The 23,648-nt window shown below is 40.6% G+C and overlaps 1 protein-coding gene and 1 long non-coding RNA gene across 2 annotated transcripts in view; both read left to right on the top strand.

Annotated features, from left to right (window-relative positions):
* The first annotated feature begins 254 nt into the window (after window positions 1–254).
* On the top strand, window positions 255–4,975 carry LOC124281402. Its single transcript, XR_006899922.1, has 2 exons — window positions 255–295; window positions 4,822–4,975. It is a non-coding gene; the product is annotated as an uncharacterized LOC124281402 (long non-coding RNA).
* Window positions 4,976–11,634: 6,659 nt separating this feature from the next.
* LOC124281392 (protein PRY2-like) overlaps window positions 11,635–23,648 on the top strand; it is a 32,689-nt gene continuing 20,675 nt past the window's right edge. Inside the window, exon 1 of the mRNA XM_046717429.1 lies at window positions 11,635–11,992. Within this exon, the coding sequence (XP_046573385.1) occupies window positions 11,689–11,992 (304 nt within the window). The 5' untranslated portion in view covers window positions 11,635–11,688. The remainder of the gene's footprint in view (window positions 11,993–23,648) is intronic.

Below are 23,648 nucleotides of genomic sequence, written 5' to 3'. Positions count from 1 at the left end.
ATGTGCCCGTAGAGGCGCATACATCTGCAACCGATGATATGTCGAAAAACCACGTGGATGGTTTGGGCAAGTCCCATCAACCCCAACCATCGGGGTCGGGCAACAAGCGAGACTTGGGGTTGGATAGCCACTCTAATATAGCGATGTGATATTGGTATCTTCATCATGATATCCGGAAGTAGGCCATATTTAAAGCTAGCGAAGTCTCGCTCTGCGAGATCTCGCGAGGCAAATTACCCATAAACCCTTCTTCATCATGGCCTCAATGTAGATAGACACGTGAGCCGGCCATTCCGTAAGTTTTGATCGTTTTCACTTGCATAGATTGGTATGAATAACTTTTCTTCCATCAAAGGGTCCATACAGGACCTAGATGGTATACCTAAGCAGAAAAATGTGCCCGTAGAGGCGCATACATCTGCAACCGATGATATGTCGAAAAACCCACGTGGATGGTTTGGGCAAGTCCCATCAACCCCAACCATCGGGGTCGGGCAACAAGCGAGACTTGGGGTTGGATAGCCACTCTAATCAGCACAAACGTGCTCGAATTTGCGCACGGGTGGCTTCTGCTTCTGACTTTGAGTCAGATTCAGGATCAGAATCTTCCCCCTCGAGCGATGTAAGCTCGGACGAATCTTACGTTGAGTCTGCTACGAATCAACGTGGGGATAAAAGGGTCGTTCCGTCTAAACCGGTAATCAATAAGACAGGAACAATAGAGACTTTCGATGATTACGTCCCCTTCTCGTTAGCTGATGCCAAAGACCCATCAGAATGGTGTCTCCCGCATACTCTCTCACGACAGACTCAGAGAAATTTCTCTGTCTTCTGCCAGGATTCCAAACTAGAAGGAAATATTCTAGAGGATCTCCCTGTCCCTTCAGAGGAATGTCTTCAGACACCTTCTCTGGATCCATATCTGGACGACCTCTTTGAGGCTAAGGGAAAGTCGTTCGAGAAAAGTTTGACCAATCCTTCAATTTATTCAAAAGCGGATTCTGAATTCCATTGGGCCTCTATGTCACCTGTGGCATAACCTTGATAAGATCCGCAGAGGTGAATCCCCGCCGATTTAGACATCTTTGAGCTGTTGGAATTGGTAGAAAACCACCTGTCTTATCGGTCAGGCTAATGTCTCCATGAATTACAACAGAAGGCTAAACATTCTGGCTAAACTTTCTAAGGATGTCAAGAAGGCTAAACGTCTCATTCTCAAGCATGACACAGCTTTGTCAGAGGCTAAGGGCAGACTCTTCGGAGATGCCTTTTATGACGTCATGCTGAAGGAGGTAAAACGTAAGACCAAAGCCAAATTGATATTTGATGCTGAGAGACGTTCAGCTTGCAGACCTACTTTCAGACACCAAGGGCCCAGTCACCGTGATAGACAGCCCTTTCAGAGAATGCCCTCAGGAGTAAGACAATCTACTGGGGGCACATTCCACATCAAGCCCTCCTTCAACAGAGGTTTCAGAGGCAACTCTTCCAGAGGCAGAGGAAGAGCCGGTCAGTCCGGTCGGAATCGCAGACTCTCACATACCAGGTGGGTCAAATGTCAGCAACGCCTGTTCCCACAATGCTCCTCCTTCCTCAATGCTACATCTACAGGTTATCCCAGCAATTCTAGAGCTAAACCTGGATCTTCTGTTTTACAGGAATCCCTCATAGGGGGTCGTCTGGTACACTTTTTAAAAAACTGGCAAAAGATCACTTCAGATCCATGGATACTTCAGACAGTTTCGGGTTTCGAGATTCCTCTGTTGTCAAAACCTATTCAGAATCGCGTGTTTCAACCAAAACTAAAGCTCACAAGACAGTTAGCCTTGAGCCAGGAGATCCAATCAATGCTTTGCAAACATGTGATAGAGGTTGTTCCCCAGTCTGCTTCGATGGACTCGGATCAGTTTCTAAGTCCTATGTTCATGGTTCCCAAGAAGGATGGAGGGCAGAGGCCAATCATAAATCTCAAGGCCCTCAATGCTCACATTCCTTACAAACACTTCAAGTTGGAAGGACTACACCTTCTAAGGGACTTGATCCGCAAAGGGGACTACCTTTGCAAGCTGGATCTGAAGGATGCTTACTTCAGCGTCCCAATGGCACCCCACATGAAAAAGCTACTCCGCTTCTCTTGGAAGGGTGTTCTGTATCAGTTCCGATGCATGCCATTTGGACTTGCCCCAGCTCCAAGAGCATTCACAAAACTTCTTCGCCCAGTGGTAAATTTGGCACGGCGAGCAGGCATCCGCTTGATTATATACCTGGACGATATCTTGTGTATAGCGGAATCGCCGACCCTGCTGAGTCAACACAGGGACACCCTCATCTTTCTCCTCCAGTCCCTAGGCTTTGTCATAAACTGGAAGAAATCAGTTCTGTCACCAACCCAGTCGATCACTTTCCTGGGGTTTCAGATAAACACGGTGGATCGTACTCTGATCTTACCAGAGGAGAAGGTAGAGAACATTGTAGCAACCTGTCGTCACATGATGAGAAAGAAACAGGTAAGGATTCGACAACTGGCAAGTTTGATAGGAAAACTGTAAGCTTCAATGAGAGCAATCTTACCCGCTCAACTGCATTGTCGTTACCTGCAGATGCATTCGAACAGGGAGCTTTTGCGTTCTCAGAGTTACGAGTCAATGATTACACTGCCTTCGGTTTGTCTGGAGGAACTGAAGTGGTGGATGACCAACCTCACCAATTTCAACGGGAAGCCAATCATGGCAGCTCATCCAGATGTAATTCTCCAGACAGATGCATCAAAAAAGGGATGGGGAGCAATACACGGCCAGAGATCAACAGGAGGCCGCTGGGCAGAGATAGAGCAGAGTATGCACATAAATGTTCTAGAGCTGAAGGCAATTCATCTGGCACTCTTGACCTTTTGCAAGGGGATCAAAGATCAATCTATTTTGGTCCAAGTGGACAATCAGACAGCCATGGCTTATGTGAACCGATTTGGGGGGCACAAAATCAGTCAGTCTGTTGCAGATCACAAAGCAGATATGGGGTTTCTGTCTCCAGAACCGTCTGTTCTTAACAGCAGTCTATCTGCCAGGGGTAGAGAACATTCATGCGGACTGGGAGTCTCGCCACTTCAACGACTCGAGCGATTGGATGCTCAATCCAATCATCTTTGCTCAATGCAACCAGATACTGGGTCCCTTCTCAATGGACCTTTTTGCATCGAGACTGACTTTCCAAATGAAGCCGTTCTGCAGCTGGAGGCCAGACCCCCTTGCACAATCAACAGATGCGTTTCTAGTGAATTGGAACCAGGGGATTCCTTATGCCTTTCCCCCGTTCTCACTGATAGGCAGGTGTCTGTGGAAGATCCGAAAGGACAAAGCGGAGCTGGTCTTAATAACTCCAGTGTGGCAAGGTCAGTCCTGGTATCCACTCCTCTTGGAGATGGCGGTCACAAAGCCAATCCTCCTCCCACAGATGAGGGATCTGTTAAACTCCCCGCAAAACCTGCCTCATCCACTGATAGAAAACAACACTCTGGTGTTAGCGGCATGGAAGGTTTCCGGCGTAGCATCAAGACCAGAGGAATTTCCGAGGCGACTACACAGCTGCTCTCCTGTCAATGGCGACCTGGCACACAAGGCGCTTACAATGCTTCCTGGAATAGGTGGAATGGCCGGTGCAATCAACAGGGTTTTGATCCCTTTTCAGCCTCTGTGGAGTCTATCTTAGACTTTCTCTCTCACTTGTACCACGAGAATAATCAGTACAGGGCCATAAATACAGCTAGATCAGCTTTGTCTGCTTTTCACCCCACTATCGAGGGCTATAATGTGGGTCAGCACCCACTGGTCAGGAAATTAATGTCAGGGATTTTTAATCAGAATCCTCCTCAGCCCAGATACTCAGTGGCCTGGGATGTAGATTTGGTGCAGCAATATTTGAAAAAATAGAAAGATAATATCTATTTGTCGGATAAAAACTTGTCTGGGAAGTTGACAATGCTTCTGATGCTAACCTCTGCTAGCAGGTCTTCAGAGTTATCTTCCCTGGATATCAGACACATGGTAGACAGGGGCACTGAAGTAGAATTTACCCTGATTAAACCAACCAAGGTGACTAAGACAGGAACAAAACTTCATCCCTTGAGGTTCAGTGCCTATGAGAAGGACCCTGCACTCTGTGTAGTTCGATGCCTTAGAGTGTACTTAGAACGCACAGAACCTTGGAGAGATGAATGTAGGTCTGGCCTTCTCTTGAGCTATGTGAAACCGCATAAACCGGTTTCATCCCCAAGTATTGCAAGATGGGTGACAAATCTTATGAGCGAGGCGGGTATTGACACTTCACACTACAAAGCTCATTCTGTCAGAGGAGCTAGTGCTTCAAAGGCATTTGCCAAAGGTGCTTCTGTCACAGACATTTTGAAGTTGGGAAACTGGACCAAGGCCTCTACTTTCAGAACCTTCTATCTGAGAAATACTATCAGCAGTGGCAACTGCTTGTCAAAGATACTTGACACTACCGGGCTTTGAACTACCAATATCACATCTACTATGTTTATGACATGAAATTGGAAATTTCACAAGCACACGTAGTGTGTAAAGTGAAATTATAATTTCATTAGTAAACATAGTAGATGTGATATTCCCTACCCTGTCTCCCACCCTGAATTGCCTAGATTGTTTGGCATTTCTCAGAGTTATTGCATTGCTAAGATTTAACTTCATTCCAGGAAACGTTTTGAATTTATGTCAGTCTTAATGGATTTTAATATTTTACAGTTTTGGATTGATCTGAGTGATTCAACCAAGTCATAGCTGATAATGCTATGCTCTTTACTTGCAGTTGAGTGCTGTGGGTCTGGACTACAGCGGAGCTGGCCAGGAAGAGGAGGGCGCTCCACTGGATGACTTGTGGCCACTGACCCCATCTAGGGTTTTTTCCGTTTGAAGTTCAAATTCAATAGATCTGTATGATCTGATTAAATGTTTTTCCTTTACTCTGTGTTCTTTTCTAATTTCGTCCCTTATGAAGAAGGGTTTATGGGTAATTTGCCTCGCGAGATCTCGCACAGCGAGACTTCGCTAGCTTTAAATATGGCCTACTTCCGGATATCATGATGAAGATACCAATATCACATCTACTATGTTTACTAATGAAATTATAATTTCACTTTACACACTACGTGTGCTTGTGAAATTTCCAATTTTGTGTTTCGCCTGACCGTTATCTTGCGAATTTCCCATTCTAAACGGAAACAAATATACCATTTACCAGGTAGGTAAATGTTTACAAACGTTTTGCCGCACAAATAGGGATAGATAGGGATGTATTGTTACATGGTTTTCTGATTTATATGTTAGATATTGTTTGTTAATGTGTGGGGCTGTGTATTGTAATTGAGTTTTAATATTTTTATAATAGAAGGTAATACTTATGATAGTGAGATCCCCTAATAATTGTGGAGGAGAAATCGTATAATTGTATTTTTCGAGTTTTAATAAATGTTTCATCAGCATTTCCATCACGTCTGTTGTGTTGATATTAGTCATGTTGGTGGCCAAGCTGAAGTAGTGCGGCATTGTTGTATACGTGCGCAGTGAAGCGCCGTGAAATCAGACGCATTTTCAATCCAAATTGATACCGTCTGATTTTATGGCTTGACCAATCAAATTCGAGCATTTCACGTAGCCATGGTAGAATCCCGGTTTGCCCTGATTATGTTTATAGCTACGTTAGGGCCATAACCAGGCTTTCACCTGTGTGGTAAACGCCAAAGACCCGACCCGTGAAGATCCGGGTTAGAATGCTTGTCGTAAGAGGCGACTAACGGGATCGGGTGACCAGACTCTGACTTGGTAGACACATGTCATCGTATCCCTTGATGAGACCCGGCACTTGAAGTTTCAACCTAAATAAATATAGATTCTCCATGTGCATTTTATTTGAAAACTCCATTGAAGCACTCCCGGCGCTTATTGGAGATCCTGCGCTTATTTTTTTAACAGCTGCTTTACCCCCGGCGCTTAAGGGGCCGTCGCTTATTAGAGGAAATATGGTTCTTACGTGTCAAATTCCGGAAAGTCGCTTACCAATAGTGATGTCATACATACGTCAACATTGTTGTGAGGTGAGGTTTATGAATGAAAATACACACGGTCAATGTATCCTGCTGCTTTCAGTTTCATTTATAATGCATCGTTCGACATATTACTTCACGCGATTAATTTCAATACTGGTATGTTTGGCATTGGGTCTAGCAGGAGACTAGTCTGAATCAACTGGCACGAAATACGTCATAGTCCAAGGGAGGTGACTCTGGCCTGCTTAATTTGGAATACAAAGGTCTCGTTTTTGGCTTAACACTTCAACACTTATAAAGAGCTTTCTACTTTCAATGTGAGAAAAATGAGAGTCTATTTTCAAACATTATTCACTAATCTTAAAATCAGTTTTGTTTCACTTACGAAAGAACTTGCTTTTTTTTCTTGTAAACTTCCCCTTTAAAACGGACATTTACTCAACCTAAATTATCAACAGCACCACGTGGCGTAAACAGCAAAAATAGAGGTGAAAACACTCAAAACAAATTATAACGAAAAGGCCGAACGAAAATCCTCACTCTCGTAGTTCAGTCTAACACCGTCGTGACGAAGTTGAAGGGTGAGTGAGTGAGTATGGTTTTACACCACTTTTAGCAATATTCCAGCAATATCACGACACCAGAAATGGGCTTCACAAATTGTACCCATGTAGGGAATCGAACCCGGGTCTTCGGCGTGACGAGCGAACGCTTTAAAGGTCACATAAACCCTAGGGGGTAAAAATACATAAATCACTAACTGGCATCGTTATAAATGAAACCCCGTCATTAAAACTACTCATTTCGACCTTTAATTGACTTAAATCGACCTTTTTGACAACAGTGCACAATTCTCAACCGCGAACGAAATTTCAACCAATCAGAGCGGCGCGACTCTGTGACGTCATATGAGGAATACCTTTGAGGGCCGATGCAGAATTCATCTACATTTTAGGGGGTAAATTATCTTGTTTACAGGCTTGTATAAACCTGAAATCGTGACAATTGTTGTGGAAACTGAAAGCTATATGTTCTCACAATCTACTGGCATTTAATTTTGTCTCCTGCTTTGCCTAGTTTCCGAGTTACAACTTGTTTTCATAGACGCTTCTGTCACAATTGATTGGTGTCGTTTGGCCCTATCTGTATAATGACTGATCCAAATTGATCCCATTTCTGTGTTTTTACCTCGATATTTAATCATGTCATGTAAAAAATCTGTTTGTATTCTCAAAACAGTGTCGGCCCATAAGTTTTCACATGCAATACAGCAATTAATACTCCCTTGTTGTAACCCGTGTTAGGTGGTATAAACCTACACATGTTATTTGTCATCATTCACTTGATGGTCAGTTAAAGAATTTATAACAGGTATAATTAGTGGTAACACACTTAGATTACCCGACAAAGGTTCCCATTTGGCATTTCTTGTGTCTGGAGTAAATATTCAACATTATAAACATCGATCAAAGGATTAACCGATAACACGCTGATTGATTAATTACTTTTATCTTACACAGCGGATTTGTCAAAAGGTAGTGTTTATGTATGTAGATTTACTAATCTATACTGAAAACACTCTGCCGTGTCGGTGTCTGCGTAAAAACAACGTCCTTCTTTCAAAGGATTAACCGGCAATACATTGATTGATTGCCCATTATTGGCTAACTAAATTACTGTTTTTAATGAAAGGCGGACATTATGCAATTAGTTGCCAGGTGTGCTATCTTGAGTGACCAATGAGACTATACACCAATACCTGAAAAGATTTATCACTTTTTCAAATATTAAACTGTTAAAAGACACATCATTTGGAACAGTTTTGTGGATATTGATGGATACATTCCTCAAACAAGGTAATGGCCTGATATTGTTCCTATAACTTTAATCTGTTTTAATTTTAATATTTGCATTTTGTTTTTTATTCATTTGTCGTAGCATTCAACAGAATCATTGTTTTCGCCGTGAAGTGTAATGAGACAGACAACATACACTAGGGTGTGTGTGCGAATTATGATTCACATTGGCAAACTATAAAATGTCTAGATATTACAGTTCTGTTATAAATTCACTATAAGTATCAGCAGATCGTCAGCTTTTTATTTAGGTTCATAATGCATAAAAGTATGATAATAAACTAATTAGGATTATAAGACCAAATATAAAGACGCACATTGACTAGTATCTACATACTGGTGAGTGGACATTAACCATGTGAATGTAGCAAGAAATGTATCGCGCAGTATTGTGACTTCGACCCCCACCTCGCTTCCGTGGAAGAAATCGTTATGTTATAAGTTGTGTCATGCAAAATCCTTTTGGTTATGATTCCAATACATATTTAATTACGAGTAGAAAGAAGTTTTGATTTGCTAACTTGACGAAAACAAACTATAATCTCATTAATTCTAACAGACTTTACGATTTTCAAAAATGGCGGCGCCCTATCGGGAACATCCGCAAGTCTGTGGATAAATGCTATTTAGGTTTGTTTTCACCGAGTTACAAAATCAAAACTACTTTCTACTGGTAGAAAAATATGTATTTTATTGATGGCCAATAGGATTTTTGCATGACATAGCGTATATAACATAACAATTTCTCCTGGCAGCGAGGTGGGTGTCAATATAATACTACTTACAATATTATTGTTACTTCGACCACAACCTCACTTCCGAGGAAGAAATCGTTATGTTACAAGTTGTGTTATGGAAAATCTTTATGGTCATCAATCATATACATATTTTACTATAACTAGTAAGTAGTTTTGATTCTTTAACTTCCGTGAAGCGATCTGAACACAAGTAAGATATCGTTTCAGGCTTCCACAACGCTCGCTTCGCACTCACAAACATAACCCATTTAGCACGAACTGCGGGGTCCTGTGGAAATCTGTGCATGGTGACACCATCACCCGACCCCTAGGGGCAATTGACGACAAAGCAACGATTCGGCATGTCGTCGTTCATGTCGAGAAATCAACAAAATGATGAGCGTGCTACACACTTTCTATACATCTAACTGAAAATCGTTCTTCATATGACGTCACTGCAGTGCTCTGGCGACAGAGTTACGTAACCTGTCTGTGGTTTCGTTCGCGGGCGAGAGGGAAGCAGGCGACTTTTTTGGCCACTTTTAATCGCTCGGTATTAATTAACCACAAGTTTTTAAAGAATAAATTTGGTGTTCCGCATAAGACTAACCACAAATCTTTCATATGTAATGGTTAAAAGAGTAACAAAAAACAAAGTTTAGTGGTTCTTTAACCACTAGGCTAATCCGCCGCCCCTAGAAGTTTAAGGGATTTACGTGAATACTTCGAGTTATTATAAGAGGTTCGACACAACCGCATAATGAAGGCTATATACGGAATAGGAATAAGCTTTTACTTCAGGTCAAACGTTTGACACATTATAGTTCGACATAACGGTGTTTGTCCGAAGGAGTATAATCACATTGCCGAAAAAGAATGTTTCCCGGATGTTAAATGTGACGTAATATCTGGCGCAATATATGCTTACTTTCGTTCACTGGTGAAGAGTGAGTGAGTGATTTAGCAATATTCCAGCAATATCTCGGCGGGGGACACCAGAAACGGGCTTCACACATTGTACCCATGTGAGGAATCGAACCCGGGTCGAAACGCTTTAACCACTAGGCTACCCCACTGCCTCTCACCGGCTTAAGAAATTGTGTTAGACCACAAACGTGTTAGACCAACAGAACCGTGGTCTCCAGCAACCCATGCTTGTTGTAAGAGGCGACTAACGGGATCGGATGGTCAGGCTCGCTGACTTGGTTGACACATGTCATCGTATCCCAGATGCGTAGATCGATGTTCATGATGATGATCATTGGATTGTCTGGTCCAGACTCGATTATTTACAGACCGCCGCCATTTAGCTGGAGTATCGCTGACAGCGACGTTAAACGATAATTACAACAGATGTTAGACAAACATATTAAAAACGCTCTCAAAACGTGACTAGGTTAAAACACGCCGAAACGTTCCTAACCCGAGGTAAAAAAACACTAACCCCGTACAATTGAATTAAAATGAGACCATAGTTCCCGCTCTCTAACAAACATATTCCCATGTCACATCGACCTTTCGCACAGTCTGATCGACCAGAGAAATGAAGTCACAGCTCCATCGATGAGCGTCTGTTGTTTGTTTCAATCGTTTACCACTATCAAACATCTGTCTATACTTTCATCTGTCAGCACAAATCCATTAAATCTAAATAAGCAACAAACTCGGAACAAATAACGACAATGGCACTACTTAACAAACCGCTTGGAAAGGTTTCTGTCGTGTGTGGAGCACGTGGTTATTGAACATATATAACTTGCATTTAGGTCAACTGGTGCCTTTATACTATTATTCTATTGCTACGATTTTCCAAGACACTTCGTGTCTCATAGGCCAGCTAGCCGAGTGGTGTATATGTTAAATTGTCTTGTCATTGTGATTATATATATTTGTATGCATACCACGTGACACGTAAATACAATATCGTCTTATCTTATCTTTATGAAGATTTGATGTGTGACGTCATATTACAAACGGAATATAACTAGACACATGTCAAATGTGATAAAACTCGAGTGAGTGAGTTTGGTTTTACGCCGCTTTTAGCAATATTCCGGGAAAATTACGGCGGGGGACACCTGAAATGGGCTTCACACATTGTACCCATGTGGGGAATCGAATTTCAATGACAGTTGATAGTGTAGACTGATCATTCCCACTTCTTTCCGTTTCTTTGTCATGATTTAGCTGTGGCGATCACCACTTGTCTCAAAGCGCCAGTAAGCAAATACTTCCAGTTTCAATATGTATTCAATTATTCCTAATCACTCCAATATCACATAAAAAATTAAGTTGATATTCGATCTGTTTCATATTTTCGAGGAACGATGGGGTAGACTAGTGGTTAAAGCGTTCGCTCATCACGCCGAAGACCTGGGTTCGATTCCCCACATGGGTACAGTGTGTGAAGCCCATTTCTGGTGTCCCCGCCGTGATATTGCTGGAATATTGCTAAAAGCGGCGTAAAACCAAACTCAGTCACGCACTCACTCACTCACTCATATTTTTGCTGTTTGTCTAAATGGAGAGCTTAATGGACCGGGTGGTCCGGTCCGGTGACTAACTTAACTCTGTGCCACCATGACCCGAAGGGGTGGATCAGTGCTCATAATATCAATCATCAGAACTGGTCCAGAATCGACCATTTACAGGTCACCATCATGCATGTAAACTGGAGTACTGTATGCTGCGTTAAACGGCAACAGACAACGCAATCTTGCTGGTCTTAAAAGTGCGCTATACTCCCCCACTCCTAATAAAATATACCCACTGAGACATTTCCTCCTTTATAGATGTTTACATCAACCAAAATATTTAAGAGTTGAGTTTTATGACATAAAAAAACTACATGCTGATAATTTCGGACGAAATAAATCCTCGAAATGACAATATGCTTCGCTGATTATTGATCCCAGATCGATCTAATTTTCTTCTCAAGCACAGATATATCAACCGGTAACACACTCGCGCAGACAGATGTGACTCGAGCAACACGCAGAATCCGTGCGACTCGCTGCAATCAAAGTTGACTGACACCATGGTTAATTTCATTTGGAGTTTACTGTTAATTTTTCTGGGACAGTATGTTAAAGGTGAAATTAAGCGCGTCGACTTCAGACGGCGAGAGGACTTAACAAATGTGATGTTTTCGGATAATCCTATATTATTCTCACAGAGGACACCAACTTATAAGTGCATTGAAAATTGTTTGTATATTGACAACTGTGTGACCTTAGTGTCTTCAGGAGATGGAGATAACGGTGAATGTTATTTATACGACAAACAGACTGCTAGCATGACCAATCAAGTTTCAGGTGCTTCAACGCATGTCTTCAACAAAGGTAACAATTTTTAATTCATTTATACATTTGCGGAATTTAAGCTAAAAAGATGGTTTGCATTTGTATCGTGACAGGTCTAAATTTTGAAATTTCAGCACTCATGCTGGAAACCAAACAAACACATGTTTATCGTAAACATTAACATGTTTAATACTTTAAATGATAACTTAACATATTACATTTAATAATGACTTTCTTTCACAACCTATCCTCAAAACATCCTTTAAAGGCGCCCATGCGCTTTTAGCTCGTCTGGGCGATGGAGAAAGCAAGTGGTTAAAGCGTTCGCTCGTCACACAAAAAAAAGACCATGGTTCGATTTCCTACATGGGTAAAATATGTGCAGCACATTTTATGCTGTCCCCGCACGCACACACACACACACACACACACACACACACACACACACACACACACACACATAGTACTGTTGTGCGGTGGTAAGCTACAAACACCTTCATTTATGTTGGCAATGTTGCTATATATTTACAACGAAGGAAGGGCTTCATTACAACCAATTCAAATGTGTCTCCGCATTTATCAGAAACTGTGACATATAGTGCATGCCCAATGTTCATTATATGATATGTGTATCAGTGATCCATTTTGCATAGTGTAGTGGTCAGAGTATCTGTGGGCTGTTCTTCTAAACGTATCCTGTTAGCTTATCCACGTTCCCAATAGTTAACCCGTCAGGCTATCTCAGTTGCCTTACACCTATCGATAGTTACCCGTTAGATTTTCCCAGTTTCCCAATAGTTAACCCGTTAGGCTATCTCAGTTCCCTTAAACTTATAAAAGATTTTCCCAGCTTCTCGATAGTTAACCAGTTATCCCTATAATTAACCCGTTAGACTTTCCTAATATCCCAATAGTTAACCTGTTCGACTTTCCTAGTTTCCCTATAGGTAACCCGTTAGACTTTCCTAATATCCCTAAAGTTAACCTGTTAGACTTTCTCAGTTTCCCTATAGTTAACCTGTTAGACTTTCCTTATATCCCTATAGTTAACCCGTTAAACTTTCCTAATATCCCTATAGTTAACCTGTTCGACTTTCCCAGTTTCCCTATAATTAACTCGTTAGACTTTCCTAGTTTCCCTATAATTAACCCGTTAGACTTTCCTAATATCCCTATAGTTAACCTGTTCGACTTTCCTAGTTTCCCTATAGGTAACCCGTTAGACTTTCCTAATATCCCTATAGTTAACCCGTTAGACTTTCCTAGTTTCCCTATAATTCACCCGTTAGACTTTCCTAGTTTCCCTATAGTTAACCCGTTAGACTTTCCTAGTTTCCCTATAATTAACTCGTTAGACTTTCCTAGTTTCCCTATAATTAACCCGTTAGACTTTCCTAATATCCCTATAGTTAACCTGTTCGACTTTCCTAGTTTCCTATAGGTAACCCGTTAGACTTTCCTAGTATCCCTATAGTTAACCCAGTTACCCGTTAGACTTTCCTAGTTCCCTATAGTTAACCCGTTAGACTTTCCTAGTTTCCCTATAATTAACTCGTTAGACTTTCCTAGTTTCCCTATAATTAACCCGTTAGACTTTCCTAATATCCCTATAGTTAACCTGTTAGACTTTCCTAGTTTCCCTATAGGTAACCCGTTAGACTTTCCTAATATCCCTATAGTTAACCTGTTAGACTTTCCTAGTTTCCCTATAGGTAATCCGTTAGACTTTCCTAATATCCCTATAGTTAACCTGTTCGACTTTCCTAGTTTCCCTATAATTAACCTGTTCGACTGTCATAGTTTCCCTATAATTAACCTGTTCGACTTTCATAGTTTCCCTATAATTAACCTGTTCGACTTTCATAGTTTCCCTATAGTTAACCTGTTCGACTTTCATAGTTTCCCTATAATTAACCTGTTCGACTTTCATAGTTTCCCTATAGTTAACCTGTTACACTTTCCCAGTTTCCCTATAGTTAGCCCGTTAGACTTTCATAGTTTCCCTATCGTTAACCCGTTAGACTTTCATAGTTTCCCTATAGTTAACCTGTTCGACTTTCCTAGTTTCCCTATCGTTAACCCGTTAGACTTTCATAGTTTCCCTATAGTTAACCTGTTCGACTTTCCTAGTTTCCCTATAGTTAACCTGTTAGACTTTCCTAGTTTCCCTATCGTTAACCCGTTAGACTTTCCTAGTTTCCCTATGATTAACCCGTTAGATTTTCCTAATTCCCCTACAGTTAGCACATTAGATTTTCCTAGTTTCTAGATAGTTAACCCGTTAGATGATACCTGTAGTTAACCCATTAGATTTGGGTTAATCTAACATATCTGCTTTCGACAAACTGGGTAAATCTGTCCCCGATCGAAGGAATGCCTAAGCATTAGTAGGTACACGAGAAACTTACAACGATCAACCTCAGAAAGGTTTGAAAAAAAATAATTTCTCAAGCACTCCGTCAGTTCGGTGTATCCGTCAGTTCGGTGTATCCGTCAGTTCGGTGTATCCGTCAGTTCGGTATATCCGTCAGTTCGGTATATCTGTCAGTTTGTTATATCCGTCAGTTCGTTATATCCGTCAGTTCGGTATATCCGTCAGTTTGTTATATCCGTCAGATCGGTATATCCGTCAGTTCTTTATATCCGTCAGTTCGTTATATCCGTCCGTTCGGTATATCCGTCAGTTCGTTATATCCGTCAGTTCGGTATATCCGTCAGTTTGGTATAAGCGTGTTCGTTATAAAAGTAGTTTGCTGTATTCAATGTCGGTACCAGGTCACCGTATTTCCACTTCTAAAGATCGAAAGATCTTGAACTAGACCAACGTATGTTGAACAAGTTCGCCCTATTGTGCTACCAAGTGCTATATCGAGGTGTGTTGGTTGACCGAGTAGCGTCCCAGGCTCTTTTTATAGGACCCCATTCATTTTATAAAATCATTAAACAATACCTCCAATATATCTTTAGTGTGAGTGAGTGAGTTTAGTTTTACGCGCACCCAGCAATATTCCAGCAATATGGCGGCGGTCTGTAATCCCGTTAGTTGCCTCTTACGACAAGCATGGGTTGCTGAAGATCAATTCTAACCTGGACCTTTACGGGTCCTTGTATATCTTTTAAACAAACAAGACAGACACGCATACAATCAGGTATAGAACATTTCTACATTGTTTTGATATACATAACTTAACATTAAGAAATTACCTTGAGTGTTCGCTGATTGTTTGAACGTTATTAACAGAAGTGCTTGCAATCACTTGAGGGAGTTGAATCAAATTTGTTTTCAAAAACAAAATTCTTAATGACAATATGGTGGACGTTCGTGTGACTGAACAATATTGTGTTGAATTGCGAAAATGAAACTGGTTGTTATAAAGGGATAGTGAATACTGTCTAAAAGAGTTACCTGCATAATTTTTTATATAACGCTTCAATTCCCTTGATTGGAATATTCAAAACCAGTTAAAATGCATTAGGTGGAATTCATTTCTGGTGTTACCGACAGACTCAAAGCAATGTTATAAAATACATCCTCTAATCAATACCTTAAGCACTTGCTGTTTGAAGTTAAAATCTTTTTCTTACTTTGTACTGAACCGGTGGTTCCTGAACGAGACGCACCATTGTTTCTAAATGAATGGTATCATTTGACCTTCACCTTCTTGTAACCATGGTTGCTGCATCCTCTTTGCGTTGCCGGAAACAGGCTCTAGATACTGACATTAGTTAGAACGTCATATATTGACATATCATCCATATAACAGTGTTATACATTGCATTCATGTCCATTGATTTCATCCAGTGATTTAATCCTGCATTATGTCTTTCATATGGATTATATACTTTCGGAAGTGAGACCCCTGAGAGGTCATGTAGAGATTTTATCAAATATATTTCGAGTTCAGCGAGGAAATGAACTAGACAGAGGCGCAAACAGACGGTTTATTTGGCTCTGGGACTAAAAGGTCAACCATACATCGTGTTTCCGAGTAGCAGGGGAGCCTTGACATTGGAATTTCATTGGAATTTCGAACTCCCTGAACAACCCCCTCCCCCTTGGCTCCACCAATGCAAAACATTAACTTCAATGTCGGCTTTAGTCATTTTCAAAGGGGGATGTGGGGTGGGGGTCCATGGGAAATATAATACCTTGTAACACGGATAACCTAAACAATATTTTCGGTTTGAAATGTACCATGCAATTATTTTCCCGAGATGGTCCATTTCTAAAATATTGTTGCAGATAGCCATTTCTTAAACTTGCATTTTCTGAACCACTGGGACTTTTAACGCCAAAACAATAGCATCAAGGTATACATGTATATTGTCGCTACTTGTTTTTTGGCACTATTTTAAAGGAAGGGGGCCTGTGTCGTGTTCCCATGGTCGACCTTCGTTGACAGCGTAAGTAAAAGTGATAATACCCCTTGTGACTTTGTTAACACAGTCATGCTATCGTATCCCAATTGCGTAGATCGATGCTCATGCTGTTGATCACTGGATTGTCTGGTCTGCACGATTATTTACAGACCGCCGCCATATAGCTGGAATATTGATGGGTCCGGCGTTAAACAACAAAAAAAAGACATAAACACAATCATACAAAGCCTAGTCAATTGTTCACAATCGTTTATCAGCTTATCCTACGTGACATTTGTCGTTAAACTACAGACACTGATGAGGTGAGGTGAAATTGGATTTAACGTCGTGCTTGAGAATATTTCGCTCATATGACGACGTGCGTGCGTATGTGTTTATGCGGCTGCTTGTACTAGCCCAGACTTAAGCTGGTTTTATAGTGCTAGCCCACTGAGATACCATGCCGCAGTGAAGCATGAATACCCCACTCAGACACATTATACTGACTCTGAGCCGACCAATCCTTGTTGTACGCATTAATGCCGAGCGCCAGGCAGGGACCAACAAGTACCATATTTTAACGTCTTTTGGTATGACGCGGTCGGGGATCGAACCCGCGACTTTCCGATCACCGGGCGGACGTTCTAACCACTACACCACGGAGGCGGTCACAGACACTGATGAACAGCGTCAACATATAACGCTTTGTGTACCGACGGTTGCCAAGTGGAGGTCGGACTGTACACTGAACGCGTGTTATACACATGTTATACCGATGTTCTTCATAGGAACAATGCATGCCACGAGACAAACACTTGAAGTTAAAAACGCTGAAAATACTTCATAATAGTCAATACAAACATATGTTGGAGGATAAAGAGATCCCGTTATTCCATCGATGCGTACTGGGCAGATCTTTGACATTCGCTGCCACAGTTCGTATTGTATGAATACTGAAGTACAGTTACACGGAGTAATGTCTACAAGCAGAACGTGATTGTCTGAGAACATAGTATACTTTATACTTATCAAGTTTTTTTTAGTCTGATAACGGTTTCTAAGCTTAGATAACTGAAGTACGTCTTTGCATCGTGTTAACGTTCAGACAGAAACAAAACTAACGAAAATCAAATCACATGAAAGCACAAGTGTTCCTTTATTTTTTCCAGGTTTCTTCACAAGTTGTGTGATACAAGCTTGTGAAGAGTGCTTGGAAAAATATAAAGTAACATTTGTGCTTTCATGTGATCCCTTATTTTTTTCCCTCAGTATATTTATCAATTGTATAAGAAACTGAACCAGGTTTATAATGTTTTGGAAATATACGGAACACAACAGTGAGTGAGTGAGTATGGTTTTACGCCGCTTTTAGCAATATTCCAGCAAAATCGCGGCGGGGGACACCAGAAATGGGCTTCACACATTGTGCCCATGTGGGGATTCGAACCCGGGTCTTCGGCGTGACGAGCGAACGCTTTAACCACTAGGCTACCCCACCGCCCACGGAACACAACAGAGTGGCAGTGAAATTTACAATGGCAGTTTAGTTACAATATATTTAGGGGGCGGTGCGTTATCCTAGTGGCTCGTCACGCCGAAGACCGGGGTTCGATTCCCCACATGGGTGCAATATGTGAAGCCCATTTCTGGTGTCCCCCGCCGTGATATTGCTGGAATATTGCTGAAAGCGTCATAAAACTAAACTCACTCACTCACTCACACTACAACATAATTAGCACTGGTCAGGAGCAACAGTGATCAAACATCCAAATAAGGAGTCGGCTGGATGTCCAGGATGAAAACATGATATTCCCCTAACCGCTGATTTGATCTAATGTAATCTGATGGAGACACGCGCCTGTCAGTAAATGCTATCTGAAAGAACTCAGACCGTGAAGGACTTGGAGATTCCAGATTCCTCTTGAAGCCCAAACCATCAAAATATATTAGCTTCCACACCACTGCTCATATTAGATAGTACCCGCGGAGATCCGGGTTAGAATTGATCTTCAGCAACACCTCTGTTGCGCGAGGCGTTCGGTTTTTAATCAAATTTAGAGCTATCATAATTTCGTCATATGCCTCCGATTTTCAAACACAGTATTATGTTTATCTCCTAATTAGGACTAATCAGGTATTAAGAAACTAATTGGCACTGTGTAGACTTTAGACTGTCAAAGGGAAAGCTTATAAATATGGAACACACCATAAATACAACATAAACACTATAATGTGTTGAGTAGCTACATTTAATTTCGACCACGTTGATGTTATATCCATATGGGCGCGGTGTTTTAGATATCGAACTTCCCTGACGCAAGTTATTTTCACATTTAATAGCGATATTAACATTAAATGGGTTTTTTAAGTGAGTGGAATGCTACCCAGGTTTAACTGTACCCAGGCAAAGATTTCTCTTCTTGTTGTTTTCATCAACGGCGAATTTCAGGTTGCAGCTGTTGAGATGAAATGTTCACTAGTAATCACTAAATTTGAAAAGTCGATATATTTTGTCAGCCGTATTGGAAAATCATTTCATTATTGAAAATAATATTTCTTACCATTTGTCAGCCATATTGAAAACAGTATTTGTAGCCATATGTCAGCCATATTGAAAACACTATTGGTTGCCATTTGTCAGCCATATTGAAAAGACTGTTTGGTGCCATTTGTCAGCCATATTGAAAACACAATTGGTTGCCATTTGTCAGCCATATTGAAAACACGATTGGTTGCCATTTGTCAGCTATATTGAAAACATTATTGGTTGCCATTTGTCAGCCATATTGAAAAACACGATTGGTTGCCATTTGTCAGCTATATTGAAAACATTATTGGTTGCCATTTGTCAGCTATATTGAAAAGACTGTTTGGTGCCATTTGTCAGCCATATTGAAAACACAATTGGTTGCCATTTGTCAGCCATATTGAAAACACAATTGGTTGCCATTTGTCAGCTATATTGAAAACATTATTGGTTGCCATTTGTCAGCCATATTGAAAACACGATTGGTTGCCATTTGTCAGCTATATTGAAAACATTATTGGTTGCCATTTGTCAGCTATATTGAAAAGACTGTTTGGTGCCATTTGTCAGCCATATTGAAAACACAATTGGTTGCCATTTGTCAGCCATATTGAAAACACAATTGGTTGCCATTTGTCAGCTATATTGAAAACATTATTGGTTGCCATTTGTCAGCCATATTGAAAACACTATTGGTTGCCATTTGTCAACTTTATTGAAAACACTATTGGTTGCCATTTGTCAGCCATATTAAAAACACTATTGGTTGTCATTTATCAGCCATATTGAAAACACTATTGGTTGTCATTTGTCAACCATATTGAAAACACTATTGGTTGCCATTTGTCAGCCATATTGAAAACACTATTGGTTGAAATTAAATTGAATAGTCAAATTCATTGAAAACTGCGCTTGTTGACATAAGGTGAGTTAAATCCCAGACGTCTTGCATGAAAAATAGATCAATTTTGAAATAGTTCTTAATTGTTTTCAAGATGACGGTAAATAGTGTACACTGTCAATTGTACCTGGAGGCAAACATAACAATTTCTCTTTTCGGATGCACTTTCAAGTTTGTTTATACATACCCATGGTTCCGCTGACTTAAGAGCAGAGCTGCCTTTGTTCCATCGACATCACAACTTCAACACGGACCTTCCAAGTAGCAAATCAATAAATAAAACCAATGTTAACTCCTTTCTAAAACATTATTGGTTGCCATTTGTCAGCCATATTGAAAACATTATTGGTTGCCATTTGTCAGCCATATTAAAAACACTATTGGTTGCCATTTGTCAGCCAAATTGAAAACACTATTTGTTGCCATTTGTCAGCCATATTGAAAACACTATTGGTTGTCATTTGTCAACCATATTGAAAACACTATTGGTTGCCATTTGTCAGCCATATTGAAAACACTATTGGTTGAGATTAATTGAATAGTCAAATTTATTGAAAACTGCGCCTGTTGGCATAAGGTGAGTTAAATCCCAGACGACTTGCATAAAAAAATAGAGCAATTTTGAAATAGTTCTTAATTGTTTTCAAGATGACGGTAAAAAGTGTACACTGTCAATTGTACCTGGAGGCAAACATAACAATTTCTCTTTTCGGATGCACTTTCAAGTTTGTTTATACATACCCATGGTTCCGCTGACTTAAGAGCAGAGCTGCCTTTGTTCCATCGACATCACAACTTCAACACGGACCTTCCAAGTAGCAAATCAATAAATAAAACCAATGTTAACTCCTTTCTAAAACATTGTTGGTTGCCATTTGTCAGCCATATTGAAAACATTATTGGTTGCCATTTGTCAGCCATATTAAAAACACTATTGGTTGCCATTTGTCAGCCATATTGAAAACACTATTTGTTGCCATTTGTCAGCTATATTGAAAACACTATTGGTTGTCATTTGTCAACCATATTGAAAACACTATTGGTTGCCATTTGTCAGCCATATTGAAAACACTATTGGTTGAGATTAATTGAATAGTCAAATTTATTGAAAACTGCGCCTGTTGGCATAAGGTGAGTTAAATCCCAGACGACTTGCATAAAAAAATAGAGCAATTTTGAAATAGTTCTTAATTGTTTTCAAGATGATTTATTCAAAGCCTTTATGAACGGATGACGGTAAATAGTGTACACTGTCAATTTTACCTGGAGGCAAACATAACAATTTCTCTTTTCGGATGCACTTTCAAGTTTGTTTATACATACCCATGGTTCCGCTGACTTAAGAGCAGAGCTGCCTTTGTTCCATCGACATCACAACTTCAACACGGACCTTCCAAGTAGCAAATCAATAAATAAAACAAATGTTAACTCCTTTCTAAATGGGATTGTTGCAGTGTGTTTATTAATTATCTTTTTAGGTTAATCCATCTGTTTTGAAATACTAGTTTAGCCGCGTGCACTGGTGGAAATTGACGCTTACTCGTGATGTACAAATCTGACTATACCAATAAAGGCCATCGAAGCCTTTAATTCAGATCGACAATGCAAAACCTAGGCTGTTTCCATGGCATACAAAAAACAGAAAATTCCCAAATATATAGATACTATTATTTAAAAATTTACGTGCCTCAAACCTGCCAGTGAGGGAGATACTGAAATCCTAAGAGGTTTTTTTTTTTTGTATTTGGTTCTTCGTCTGTGTGGGGTGAGAGGTTGGTATATTCTTAATTTGTATAATGTATGTTACAGTATATACAGTATTGTATATGAGGATTGTGCACTGTTCATTCACAAGAATAATGTTCCTAACGAAAAGCACAAAGCGCATATATAGTTCGGCATGAGTATGCATGGGTGAGTGAATAAGTATTATATTACGCCGCTTTTAACAATATTCCAGCAATATCACGTACGTACGCACGCATGCACGCACACACGCAAAAACACACACTGGAAAGTCGGCAGATAATCGGAACTCTTATTCTCTGGCGTTGACTTTGTGAATATGATAGCCAAATGATTCCATCCTTGTCAAAGTCATACCTTCGAGGGGCGGTGGGGTAGCCTAATGGTTAAAGCGTCCGCTCGTCACGCCGACCACCCGGGTTCGAATCCCCACATGGGTACAATGTGTGAAGCCCATTTCTGGTGTCCCCCGCCGTGATGTTGCTGGAATATTGCTAAAAACGGCGTAAAACCAAACTCAGTCAGTCAAACCTTCGATGATACTATGCTCATATATAAACTCATGCCAATAATGGTTGTCACCCCCTTCAATTTGTTTTATATGAGAGGGGTGTGGGATGGGGTGTGTGGGGATGGGGTGTGTGGGGTTGGGGTTGGGGTTGGGGTTGGGGTTGGGTTAGGGTTGGGTTGGGGTTGGGGTAGGGTTGGGGTAGGGTTGGGGTGGGGTCGGGAGGGGGTGACAACCATTATTGGCATGAGTATATGATCATTGTCGTAATCCATATGAATCGACCAGTTGAATTATGAACGTATACATGACCGAAAGAAAGGTTTTAAAAGTTGAACTTTTGCTTTATAGGAACGTGTGAACATTTTCATGATTTACACCATGTGCAATAAAATGTTTTCTTCGGTGGAATATTCACTAAAGATGTAAACATAACATATTGAAGAAGACTTGTGTCCAAAAGTATCAAATTCTCGAACGAAGTTGCTGTTCACTGTTGCTTCATACATACAGAATACATGTTGTTTGCTTCTGAGACAATAGGTTTGAACCTTCTATGAATTTTCAAAAGCTTCAATCATAAATAATTAATATTTTGTCAAAGATATAAAGACTTGAAAAACTCGAGAACTAAGAATCTCAGGTACAGTTACGTAATTTCGTACCGACAACAAAAGGTTTCTGATGTCAGTACGTCTTCACTGCCAAACCAGCGCTGTTCATTATTTACTTGATCTATAATACAATGATAATCGTCTTGGCATAGCATTTATGCATTAATCAAAGTCACTAAATACGATATCGATTATGTAATGGTGATCTCCAAATGTGGGTACAAGATATTATTCTTTTTTTTTTGGCAATGGGCTTATTGTTCTGGGTGCCGTTGTACCAAGCGGTCTTAGGACTAAGGTGACCTCAACATAGACTTGAGGTAATCTTAGTGCTAAGGTTGTTTTGGACAACAGCACCCAGAACTGTGCAGAGTAGATGCGTGGCTTAACACGATAGAACGTGGACGTCTCTAGAGATCTCTAAAGTGTCATAATTTATTAAGACGTCTTGGCGACAATTAGGAACACACCTGGTTCTCTGATAGCAGATATTTATAGTTTTTTTTTGTGTGTATTCTGTTATCTAACAGGATGTTTATTGAAGACCACATGGCAAGAGGCATGCCATCAAATTCCCAATAGTCGAGCAATATTCCATTATTTCAAGCTTTATAACCGGACATGCTCTTTCTATGCCGATTTCAAGGAGCGTTATGCGGACTTTGCTGTAAAGTTTGATGACGCCTACAGCATTCAAGGCCACAGTAAAGCCTTCAAAAGGTTTCAGACCAGTGAAGATCCGGGTTAGAATTGATCTTCAGTAACCCATGCTTGTCGTAAGAGGCGACTAACGGGATCGGGTGGTGATGCTCGCTGACTTGGTTGACACATGTCATCGTATCCCAATTGCATAAGTCGATGCTGATCACTGGACCAGACTCGATTATTTATAGACAGCCGCCATATAGCTGAAATATTGCTGAAATATTGCTCACTACAAAAGGTTTCATGGTGATCATGTGGGGGTATTTCCAAATTTGATGCAATTTCCTATATTGGCTTGTACCATATGTTACCGTTCTGTATCAGGTGGACAATTG

Source organism: Haliotis rubra, unplaced genomic scaffold (assembly GCF_003918875.1).
Source record: "Haliotis rubra isolate DU_JTF1 unplaced genomic scaffold, ASM391887v1 Scf108, whole genome shotgun sequence".
In the NCBI taxonomy this organism is placed as follows: domain Eukaryota; kingdom Metazoa; phylum Mollusca; class Gastropoda; order Lepetellida; family Haliotidae; genus Haliotis; species Haliotis rubra.
Note: the sequence above shows the minus strand (reverse complement) of the source record. Positions and strands in the feature narration are given on the sequence as shown.